This window comes from Dasypus novemcinctus, chromosome 9 (assembly GCF_030445035.2).
Source record: "Dasypus novemcinctus isolate mDasNov1 chromosome 9, mDasNov1.1.hap2, whole genome shotgun sequence".
Taxonomy (NCBI): domain Eukaryota; kingdom Metazoa; phylum Chordata; class Mammalia; order Cingulata; family Dasypodidae; genus Dasypus; species Dasypus novemcinctus.
This window is the reverse complement of record NC_080681.1, coordinates 81,219,331-81,232,027: the sequence shown is the minus strand read 5'-3', so window position 1 is coordinate 81,232,027 and position 12,697 is coordinate 81,219,331. Positions and strand designations below refer to the sequence as shown.

Below are 12,697 nucleotides of genomic sequence, written 5' to 3'. Positions count from 1 at the left end.
GATACAGCATCCACCTACCACATGGGAGGTCCAGGGTTCAAACCCAGGGCCTCCTGACCAGTGTGGTGAGCTGGCCCACACGCAGTGCTGCCGTGCGCGAGTAGGGCTGTGCCATGCAGGGCGCCCCCGTGTAGAGGTGCCCCATGCACAAGGAGTGCACCCCACAAGGAGAGCCGCCCTGCGTGAAAAATGTGCAGCCCACCCAGGAGTGGTGCCACACACACAGAGAACTAACGCAAGAAGATGACACAACAAAAAAGAGACGCAGTTTCCCAGTGCTGCTTGATAATACAAGCTGAGGCAGAAGAACACAGAGCAAATGGACAGAGAGAACAGACAATGGAGGGAAGGGGAGAAAAATAAATAAAATAAATCTTTAAAAAAAATAAAAAATTAAAAAAAAAATGTCAGTGCTTCTTTTCCTGCAGATAGGAGTCATTTTCTGGAAAAGAGGATACTAGAGAAAAGCAAAAAGGCAATGTAAGCCATCTGCTGCCAATGGACAACACATTTTTTAAGTTAAAAAAATATTAATTTCATGTTGCCCTGAAAATTGTTTTCCTGATGAAACTGAAGCCATAAAATTTTCCATTAAAAAAAAACCACACCAACCAGCAATGTAACTGGAAAAAGACCTTGACCAAAAGGGGGAAAAGGTAAAGACAAATGTGTTTATAGGACTAAAAGACTTCAAAGTGAGTCAGGAGGTCATTCCAGAGATTACACTTACACACGTCTCAGCAGGATCTCATTGACTGCCAGAGGAATACTACCCCCAAATAGTGGGGCTCCTGAGGGCTCTGGAGCCATCCAGACACTACAGCCAGGGCAGATAGCTCAGGAATTTGGTGACTTGTCAGTGGGCCCTACTTTGGAATTTATGCTCCCCAGTGTGAAAGGGTTGGACTCAGATGTGGTTTCCCTACACATGGCTCTTCTGTTCTTCTACTTGAACTCATAATTAGTAGTAGAGTTGGTATGTGTACAGCCAAGAGACTTAAATCTTTGGGCTGTCTATGTGCCAGCTGGGCCCTGAATCTCAATGGAGTTCTAACACCCACTCTCCAGTTGATTGATCTCACCCAGGAAAACAAGGTGATGATGAACAACTACCATACCCATCTATCAGCCCTATAGGATTGCAGCCCCTATCAATTAGAGGTGGAGTAGACATCACCATCCCACAATCCTCAGGACTGGGAATGAACTATGGACTAAAGTAGAATTACAGCTATTCTACTATAGGCTTATTGTGATTCTAGCAATGGAAGAAATTATATCAGTTATGTGGAGGCAGTGGCCATTGGAGAATCTTAGGGCAGAGAGAGGGACAGGTGTAATATGGGTGCAGCTTCAGGACTTGGGAATTGTCCTGAATGACACTGCAATGACAGATGCAGGCCATTATATATCTTGCCATAACCTACAGAACTGGGTGGGAGAGAGTATAAACTACAATGTAAACTTTAATCCATGCTTAGTGGCAATGCTCCAAAATGTTCTCATCAATTGCAATGAATGTACCTCACTAATGAAGGAATTTTTTTTTTAAAGATTTGTTTTATTTATTTCTCTCCCCTTTCCCCCCATAGTCTGCTCTCTGCGTCCATTCACTGTGTATTCTTTTGTGTCCACTTTAGCCGGCAGCACTGGGATGAAGGATATTATTAACGTGGGAAAATTTGGGAGGTGTGGGGAATGAGGCATATAGGAATCCCCTATATTTTATGTGACATTTGTATAATCTAAGTACCTTTAAAGAAATAGAAAAAAAAAATGTATATTCCATTACAATATCATCAAAAGAATAAAATGATTAGCTAAGGTGAAAAAAAAATTCAAATGTTTCTTTTTTTTTTTTGAGACACCAAGGCCAGAGATTGAACCCAGGACCTCATATATGGGAAACAGGCACTCAACTGCGTGAGCTACATCCACTCCCATCACTAAGATAAATCAACGATGTATCTTTAATACTGATGGGACCTGTTTTGTTTTCCGATTACATTGTACTTTATCTTAACAAAGTCAACCCTGAAAGGCATACTTCCAGCAACTAAACAAGATGATGTATCATGTTCACTTAAAAAATATGATGTTTTAAAATAGAAATAGAGCATTTACACAGTTAGAGACAGACACTAACCTACAATGTAAACTGATTCCATACTTGGTGGCAGTGCTCCAAAATGTGTTCATCAATTCCAATGAATGTACCACACTAAGGAGGGATGTTGTTAATGTGGGAAAGTGTGGGAGATGTGAGGAGTGGGGCATGTGGGAATCCCCTATATTTTTAATGTAATATTTATCTTTTTTAAGTATCTTTTAAAAAATTAAAATTTAAAAAAAAAAGCACTTAGAATATCTTTTTGATGATTTCAAAGCACAGGCATCAAAAATAAACCTTAAGTAGCCACAGTAAATTTTGAAATATGAATCCTTTGCTCTGAGGACCCTTTGCTTGGAAATAGCCTTAGCTCCTCCAAAATTTGAATCAAGATTAGAATGTACAATGGTACCAGTGGAAAACAACATACTCAAGACTAAATGGTGGGAATGAAGAATGCTAGAGGAGAGTAGTATGGGAGAAGATGAAAATGAATGAACTGCAACTGCACAATCAGGAACACAGCCAAGGAAAACATCATTTCATAAAGGGAACAAACACCTTTGGTGACCAACAAAGAATTCAGGCAGATGATGTTTGGCTTTCAAAACCAGAAACACAAAAAGGGGAAACTATTACATGAGTCTCTTTTGGTTGAGTTTCCCAAATCTGTGGATTAGAGTGAGAAAGGCCATGTGACTGCTATGAAGAATCAGGGTCCTTGTGGTTCTTCTTAGATTTTTAGTGCATCTGGTACACTTAAAGGACAGATGTTTCAGAAAACTGGCAAACTTATTCCACTCAGTAAGCAGAACATGGCAAAACGCTCTTGGGTTGAAAGCAATAATGCCTACAATGGCAGCCTAATGGATTATGATTTCCAATATGTTAAGAAAAATGGGGGAAGCGGATTTGAGTCAACAAATAAGAGTATCCGTCTACCACATGGGAGGTCCAGGGTTCAAACCCAGGACCTCCTGACCCGTGTGATGAGCTGGCCCATGTGCAGTGCTGATGCGCGCAAGGAGTGCCGTGCCATGCAGTGGTGTCCCCTGCATAGGGGAGCCCCATGCGCAAGGAGGGTGCCCTGTAAGGAGAGCCGCCCAGCACAAAAAAAGTACAGCCCCCCCCAGGAGTGGCACCACATACATGGAGAGCTGACGCAACAAGATGACACAAAAAGAGACTCAGATTCCTGGTGTGGCTGAAAAGAATACAAGTGGACACTGAAGAACACACAGTGAATGGACATAGAGAGCAGACAATGGAGGGGGTGAGGGGGGGGAGGGGAGAAAAATAAATTAAGAAAATAAATCTTTTAAAAAAGTAAATAACAATGGACGCCTTGATTCAGAAGAATCCTATCCATATCTTGCAAAAGAAACAGAGACCTGTTGCTACAAACCCAAGTATTCTGCTGTCAATGAAACTGACATCATGTCATGGATTTCCCTCAGTAGGAGAAGGCACTTAAGAAGGCAGTGGGAACTGCAAGACTCTTCTCTGTTGCTATTAATGCAGGCCATGAGTCCTTCCAATTCTATAATTCAGATTTATTATGAACCAGACTACAGTAGCAGAGAACTGGATCATGATGTTCTGTTTGGGTATGGCTCTGAAGGAACAGATTCAGATAAAAATTAATTTGGTTTGTCAAGAACACCTGGGGTACAACTTGGGGTGTGAATCATTATTTCAAGAAGGCCAAAGACCAGAATCACTGTGGAATTGCCACAGCAGTCAGCTATCTTACTGTGCATGATGCATGGTGATAATGAAGAACCTAAAGATGGCCTATCAGAGGAATTTTATTTTTAAACTAACCAACCCTTATATTGTGGGGTAAAACAGTTGACTCATTGAGGATCCAAGCTGCAAGGTGAATTCCGTGACATTCTTCCAATGGGAAAATGTTGCCACTACTGTAATTACTGCTGTAAACAGACATGTAATATTGAAAACTCAATACTTAATGCTATGACTTCTGAATTTTCATTTTTAAGATGGTATAAAGTTGTGCCTTTTAAAATAAAATTGCATTCAATGTGTAAAAATAACTAATAAACCTTAAGCTTACTCAGAAAGAGAAGGAAAAGGATTTTAGTTTTACTCTTACAGTCAATTACCAGCAGTTGCTCACTTTCTCATTTTTTTTTTTTAAGATTTATTTATTTATTTCTCTTCCCTTCTTGTCTGTTCTCTGTGTCTATTTGCTGCGTCTTCTTTGTCCGCTTCTGTTGTTGTCAGCGGCACGGGAATCTGTGTCTCTTTGTTGAGTCATCTTGCTGTGTCAGCTCTCCGTGTGTGCAGCGCCATTCCTGGGCAGGCTGCACTTTCTTTCGTGCTAGGCGGCTCTATCCTTACAGGGCGCACTCCTTGTACGTGGGGCTCCCCTACGTGGGGGACACCCCTGAGTGGCAGGGCACTCTGTGCGCGCATCAGCACTGCGCATGGGCCAGTCGCACACGGGTCAAGGAGGCCTGGGGTTTGAACCACAGATCTTCCATGTGGTAGACGGACGCCCTATCCACTGGGCCAAGTCCGTTTCCTGACTTTCTCTTATTTTTATTTTCATTCTCTATGCTTGTACCTCAAGGCAGTTCTCAATTTTTAGTGGGCATCAGAATCACCTGGAGAACTTAACACAAATTGCTGGACCCCATCCCAGAACTTCTGATTCAGTACGTTGCAGGCAAGGCCCAAAAATTCACATTTCTAATAAGTTTCCAAGTGATGCTGATCCTGCTAATGGGAGATCACATTTTGAAATCAGTCCTTATAGGAGTTTTCTTCAGTTTTACTTGCTCATTGGTCTATTTGGTCAGTTGAGCTGCCAGTTTAAATTTCTTAAAATAGCAGTATGAGGGAAGCGGATGTGGCTCAAGTGATAAGGCCTCCACCTACCACACGGGAGAACCCGGGTTCAAACCCTGGGGACCCCTTGTGAAAAAGAAGAGAAAACGTGCCAGTGCCCAAGCAGTGAGCTTGAGTACCCACACAGGCAGCAAGCCGAGTGCCCACGCAGGTGCCCGCATGACAAGCCAAGTGCCATTCTGGAAAATGCACGGACAAACACTGTTCACGCTCTCTGTATCCAAATCCCAGAAAAAATCTGCTCCCCACTAGTGAGTCCCTCGCCCAATTCTGAAAACTTAAGCTAGGCAATTTTAAAGCATGAGAATAAGTTAAACCAAATATTAAAGAATAGCTGTGAATTAAAAAAAAAATAGGTAAAAGAGAAAAATTAGCCAGAGTAAATTCACCAACACATTCAGATGCCTAGACATCAGCAAAAAATGACAAGCCATAGTAGGAAACAGGAAGAGATGACCCAGCCAAAAAAAAAAATATCCTGAAGAGATACAGGATTTAATACAATCAATCAGTGATAATCACACAACTCTCCTAAATCACTTCAAAGAATTTAAAGAAAATATGACTAAAGAAATAAAGGATATTAAGAAGACCCTGGGAGAACATAAAGAACAATTTGAAGGGCTGCAAAGAAAAGTATCAGACCTCATGGGAATGGAAGACATGATGGGTAAGATTAAAAATACATTAGAGATCCTTTTGTGGTTCATACTCATGATGATGGGTTCTCACATGCTTGTGTGGGGTGTGCCTCCCTCCAAGCTAGTTACGATATTGGCATATTACCTGTCTGACGTGAAAAAAAAAAAAAAAACATTAGAGGCATATAAGAGCAAGTGTGAACTGCTTGAAGACAGAATTAGTGATTTCAAAGACAAAACATCTGAACTAGAAAAGACAGGAGAACAGAAAAACTGGAACAGAGTCTCAGGGAATTGAATGACTACACAAGACGCACATTCACTCACATTATTGGTGTCCCAGAAGAAGAGAATGAAAAAGGGGCAGAAAGAATATTTGAGAAAATAATGACCCAAAACTTCCCAACCCTTAAGGAGGACATAAACATCAATATCCAAGAAGGACAACGCACCCCAAACAGAATAAATCTGAACAGATCTACCCCAAGACACCTACTATTCAGAATGACAAATATCAGAGATAGGGGATTCTGAAAGCAGCAAGAGAAGAGCAAAGCATCACATACAAGGGAAACTCAGTAAGATTAAGTGCCAAGCTCTCATCAGAACCCACGGAGGAGAGAAGAGAGTGGTATGATGTATTTAAGGTACTAAAAGAGAAAAACTGCCAGCCAAGAATTCTGTATCCGGCAAGCTGTCCTTCAAATATGAGGGTAAGCTCAAAGTCTTCACAGACAAACAAAAACTGACAGAATATGTTACCAAATACTAGATTTGCAAGAGATACAAAGAGGGATGCTGCAGCCTGAAAGGGGAAAACAAGGACAAGAGATCTGGAGAAGAGGTTAGAAATGAAGATTATTAAGAATGGTAAACCAAAAGATAAGAAGATAGACAACAGAACGATATGAAAACAGAGTCAAAGGACAAAACAGATGAAGTAAGTAATGCCTTTACAGTAATAACACTTTATAGATTGAACTCTCCAATCAAAAGATATAGACTAGGAAGTGGATATGGTTCAACTGATAGAGTGTCCGCCTACCACACAGGACGTCCAGGGTTTGGTACCCCGGGCCTCCTGACCCATGTGGTGAGCTGGCCCATGTGTAGTGCTGATGTGCGCAACGTGTGCCGTGCCATGCAGGGGTGTCCCCTGCATAGGGAAGCCCCACATGCAAGGTTTGCGCCCTGCAAGGAGAGCCGCTCCGCATCCAGGAGTGGCGCCACACACATAGAGAGCTGACACAGCAAGATGATGCAACAAAAAGAGTCACAGATTCCCGGGCCCCTGACAAGAATGCAAGCAGACACAGAAGAACACACAGCAAATGGACACAGAGAGCAGGCAACGGGGGACAGGGAAAGGGAGAGAAATAAATAATAAATCTTTTTTAAAAAACCAAACACTAAACAAAAATCTGAAATCTTCTGGGGGATAGAAGAGAAGCAAAAATAATCTAAAGCTCTCATTTTACTGGTGTAAGGGTTAACAATTTTGTTTTCAAATACTGGAGAAATGAAAATGATAAAAGCAGGGGAAAGCATACTAACCATTAATGGAACAAGACATTAAAATAGAATTTCCAAATTAATAAGATAGAAAAATTAATGATCACAACTTGATAATCAACAATAAGAAACAGGAGGGAAAAAGTAAAATAGAAAAAGAAAATAATTTTTTTTAAAAAAAGTAAAATAGATATGGAAGAGGAATACACTCAGTATATGTGTTCTTAACTTAAAAGACAAAGATGTCAAATTAGGCAAAAATTAAAACACAGTTTTGTGCCACTTGCAAGAGAGAAAACATTAAAATTAAGAAATGAAATAGATAATTCAAACAAAAAAGGAACTGGAAAAACTATTATTATCACACAATCATGAATTTAAAATTAAAAGCAGTAAGGATGATAAAGTTGGAAAAGAGTTCCTGAGAAAGGCAAAGAAAGAGAAGCAAACATGGCAAAATGATGAACAATTAGTAAATCTAGAAGGTATACTGGTCTTCACTATTTTTTTAAAAACTTTTAAGTAGTAAATTCCCACATATGTGTTTATTATTTTTAAATATGGTTTTACTTTTATTAAAAATAGAGTAAGTTGCCTAGGAATAACTTTAAGGTATATAAGATAAACTATGTTTATTCTACCTACTTCAGCTTGTACTACTATTTATCAAATAAGGATAGAAATTTTTTTTTAATTCTTTTTTTTGTACACATACAAAGGTAATAAAAAACAAACTTAACTCTTTTTTTTTTTTTTTAAGATTTTATTTATTTATTTAATTTCCCCCGCTCCCTTGGTTGTCTGTTCTTGGTGTCTATTTGCTGCGTCTTGTTTCTTTGTCCGCTTCTGTTGTCGTCAGCGGCACGGGAAGTGTGGGCAGCGCCATTCCTAGGCAGGCTGCTCTTTCTTTTCACGCTGGGCGGCTCTCCTTACGGGGCGCACTCCTTGTGCGTGGGGCTCCCCCACGCAGGGGACACCCTTGCGCGGCACGGCACTCCTTGCGCGCATCAGCGCTGCGCATGGCCAGCTCCACATGGGTCAAGGAGGCCCGGGGTTTGAACCACGGACCTCCCATATGGTAGATGGACGCCCTAACCACTGGGCCAAAGTCCGTTTCCCTAAACTTAACTCTTTTGAGATAAGGAAATAATTCCTAACCAGATGACCAAAGAAAATTTAAAATTACCTAGAAAGTGGTTGAAAAAAACAAAACACTTTCTAACACCATCTATGGACCCAGCTAAACCTGTTTTCAGGGGGTATTGCATTCCATAAATGTTTTCAGTATTTAAAATGAGACAAGTAAAATAATTTAGTACTCATCTTCACAAATTAAAAAAAATAACAACAAAATAAACCAAGGAAGAGGAAATTAAGATAAAAGTTAATAAGAAAGAAACAGGAAAGCAAATGTAGCTCAAGCAGGTGGGCACCTGTGTACCACACTGGAGATCCCAAGTTCGGTTCCCAGTGCTGCCTGAAAAGAAGATGAGTACACAATGAACAAACACAGAGAGCAGATAGCAAGCACAAACAAGGAGGGGGGGGAAGGATAATTAAAATAAATCTTTTCAAAAATAAATAAAAAGTCAAAACATAATAGGATAAATAAATACAAAACATGATTCTTTTTTAAAAGATCAAAATAGATAAAATCAGATTAAATTTAAAAATGAGAGAGCAAAATTACACAAGATTTGGAATAAGAAAAGAGCACAATCACTAAGTCAAAAGGTATTATAAGAACAATGCAAATCTGAGGCAACAAATTTGCAAGTCAAGGAAATGGTACATTAACAAAATAGAGAAAAAAATTTTTGAACAGACTAATTTCCAAATAAGATATTAAAAGGAGGATTAGAGATTCACCACTGTGGACTCATAGCAGTTTTTTCTAGTCTTTAAGGAAAAGATAATTACAATACTATGTGGAATTAACTAGTCAATTACTAAGAATAGCATGTCTTCTCTTAAGATGTCAAAATTTTCTCTGCCTTCATAAATGAAATTAAATTGAAGCCTTATTCATGTTTTCTTTCTAATGAAATAAATGTGATATTTGGGAGGAATATATGAAGCAAAATTATTCCACAGCAGAAAGTACTGAGATGCCTGGTCAACTTAGGATACAGGGAAGCGGACTGGCTCAATGGTTAGAGCATCAGCCTACAAAACGGGAGGTCCAAGTCTCAAACCCAGGACCTCCTGACCCATGTGGAACTAGCCCATGCGCAGTGCTGATGCACACAAGGAGTGCCCCGCCACGCACGGGTGTCCCCCGCGTAGGGGAGCCCCATGCACAAGGAGTACATCCTGTAAGGGGAGCCGCCCAGTGTGAAAGGAACTTCAGCCTGCCCAGGAGTGGCACTGCACACACGGACAGCTGACGCAGCAAGATGACGCAACAAAAAGAGACACAGATTCCCAGTGCCGCTGACAAGAATAGAAGCAGACACAGAAGAACACACAGCGAATGGACACAGAGAGCAGATAATTGGGGTGGGGAGGGAAGAGAAATAAATAAATAAATAAATAAATAAATAAATAATCTTTTTAAAAAAAGGATACAAAAGATCATACCATTTAACATCTCTACAATGCAGTATCCAAAGCATAAATCCTATGTTTCTTAAAGTCAAATAAAATGAAAACACACACTTTATATTATTTATTTGCTTAAAAAAATATTTATTTACTAACTATAGGTCTAAGAAATATTCTCCTACCAAAAATCTTCTGGAAATAATAGGTTTCCTCTACAGATACACTAAAAGGGGAAATTTTCACTTGAGAAAACAAGTTGTTTAACATTTTAAGAGCATTAGGTTACTTACAACTGCAAACTCATCTCTGTCAAGCATTCCATCATGGTCAATATCACTCAACTCCCAAACCTCAAAAACAAAAGCAAGAATTGAGAAAGATTAACGTCATTTCATTTCATATACTACTTGTGTATTATACTTTATAATACACAAAAGGGGGAAAGGTATCAAACACTATAATGCCAATTTTCTCTGAGAAATTTCAGGTTTATTAATCATTTTATATAACATATTATATATGATATTCATTACAGTAAAAACAAGTAATAAATCTTAGTACTATTTTTTAAACAGAAATTCCTTTTTAAATTTTTAAAGAAAATACTGTTTTGTTCTTCTCAAGAAAACCATTATTTACAAAGTACTTTAAAAACTACAATGCTTCTTTACAAACATCATCTCAGTTCACTGACATGACACTACCATTACTATCAAACCTGTTTTATTTTATTTTATTTTTTTTAAAGATTTATTTTTTATTTATGTAATTCCCTTCCCCTCCCCCGGTTGTCTGTTTTCTGTGTCTTTTTGCTGCGTCTTGTTTCTTTGTCCGCTTCTGTTGTCGTCAGCGGCACAGGAAGTGTGGGTGGCGCCATTCCTCGACAGGCTGCTCCTTCCTTCGCGCTGGGCGGCTCTCCTTACGGGGTGCACTCCTTGCGCGTGGGCCTCCCCTACGCGGGGGACACCCCTGCGTGGCACGGCACTCCTTGCGCACATCAGCACTGCGCATGGGCCAGCTCCACACGGGTCAAGAAGGCCCGGGGTTTGAACCGCAGACCTCCCATGTGGTAGACGGACGCCCTAACCACTGGGCCAAAGTCCGTTTCCCCAAACCTGTTTTAGATACGAGGCTACATGTCTTATTCAGTATCAGGCAACTGTAATGTAACAGAATCAGCTGTCAATGTGTAAACTTCCAACTAAGTCCATTATTGTTTTCCCTATACTACAGAATATCTAACTGGTTAAAAGAAATATCCAAATGAATACTATATTATTAATCATTTACTAGCTAATGTCAAGGGCTTACCAAAAAAAAAAAAATCTAAAAGGTCCTAGAAGATCTGAGCTAAATCTCGAGTTGATACCATGGCTTTAGACCAGATACAAAACTACTTAAATTCTTGAAAAGAAATATTTAAATCAGTCAACAAAATTTTAGGTGGGTCAGGGAAAGAAAGTATACTGGTGAGAGACAAGTAAGTGCCTGGTCATTAAATGCCTTGAAAGGAATCTGGACTTTATCCTAAATACTATAGGAAGATACTAAAGAGTTAGTTATTTTGTGTTTTTTTTTAAGATTTATTTTTAATTTATTTCTCTCCCCTTCCCACCACCCCCCCCCAGTTGTCTGCTCTCTGCGTCCATTCATTGTGTGTTCTCTGTGACCACTTCTATACTTATTGGTGGCACCGGGAATCTGTGTTTCTTTTCGTTGCATCATCTTGCTGCGTCAGCTCTCTGTGTGTGCGGCGCCATTCTTGGGCAGGCTACACTTTCTTTTGCGCTGGACGGCTCTCCTGACAGGGCGCACTCCTTGTGCATGGGGCTCCCTTATGCTGGGGACATCCCTGCGTGGCACGCCACTCCTTGCTTGCATCAGCACTGCGCATGGGCCAGCTCATCACACGAGTCAGGAGGCCCTGGGTTTGAACCTTGGACCCCCATGTGGTAGACGGATTCCCTATCTGTTGGGCCAAATCTGTTTCCCAAAGAGTTAGTTTTAAGTAAAAAAAAATTTAAAAAGGCAGAATTCTATTTTTATTTTAGAAATCCCATATTGACCATATAGTGGAAAGGAATACTACAGAATGTCCTTTAAACCAATATTTATTAAGAAGCTATCTGTACAGCACTAATCCAGCAGCAGCAGCAGCAGCAGCAGCAGTAGTAGTAGTAATAGTAGTAATAGTAGTATTGATGGTGGTGCTCATTATCATCATCATAGCATTCAATAAGCATGCACTAAATACTGTGCTAAATTCACATATACTATCACATTTAACCTTTATAATTTTGTAAACTGGGAATTATTAAGCCCATTTTAAAGATTAGGAAATTGAGACATAGTTTTCTAATGATTTGCCCAAGGTCACAATTGCTAAGAAGTGGTGCAGCCAGGATTTGACCCTTTGCAAACTGAGCAGAAGATTTAAGAAAGGGCTAGAGGGAAGCGGATTTGGCCCAACGGATAGGGAATCCATCTACCACATGGGGGTCCAAGGTTCAAACCCAGGGCCTCCTGACTTGTGTGATGAGCTGGCCCACGTGCAGTGCTGATACATGGCAAGGAGTAGCATGCCACACAGGGGTGTCCCCAGCAGAGGGGAGCCCATGCGCAAGGAGTGTGCCCTGTAAGGAGAGCCGCACAGCGTGAAAAAAGTGCAGCCTGCCCAGAATGGCACCGCACACACTGTGAGCTGACGCAGCAAGATGACTCAACAAAAGGAGACACAGATTCCTGGTGCCGCTGACAAGAATACAAGCGGACACAGAAGAACACATAGCGAATGGACATAGAGAATAGACAACTGGGGGGGTGGGGAATGGAAGAGAAATAAATTAAAAATAAATCTTTAAAAAAAAAGGAAGAAAGAAAGGGTTAGAGGTTTAAAGAGAGTTGGACAGGTTTGAAACACGAAAAGGAATAAGAGGTATCACTAAGGAAACAGCACTAAGTGGCTGGCTATAGGGAAAAATCTGCTGAGGTTAGTGACCAGAATTTATAACATGAA

At 40.3% G+C, this 12,697-nt stretch overlaps 1 protein-coding gene, 1 non-coding gene and 1 pseudogene across 5 annotated transcripts in view; 2 read left to right on the top strand and 1 right to left on the bottom strand.

The window, feature by feature from the left end:
• Positions 1–12,697, bottom strand: part of EPS15 (epidermal growth factor receptor pathway substrate 15) — a 196,850-nt gene that overhangs the window by 133,381 nt on the left and 50,772 nt on the right. For all 4 annotated transcript variants that reach the window (XM_012518810.3, XM_023584095.2, XM_004476485.4 and 1 more), the window contains exon 8: positions 9,972–10,031. In XM_012518810.3, the coding sequence (XP_012374264.2) occupies positions 9,972–10,031 (60 nt within the window). The remainder of the gene's footprint in view (positions 1–9,971; positions 10,032–12,697) is intronic.
• On the top strand, positions 2,601–3,882 carry LOC139439574 (procathepsin L pseudogene; annotated as a pseudogene).
• On the top strand, positions 5,678–5,780 carry LOC111760010 (small nucleolar RNA U13). Its single transcript, XR_002793817.2, has one exon. It is a non-coding gene; the product is annotated as a small nucleolar RNA U13 (small nucleolar RNA).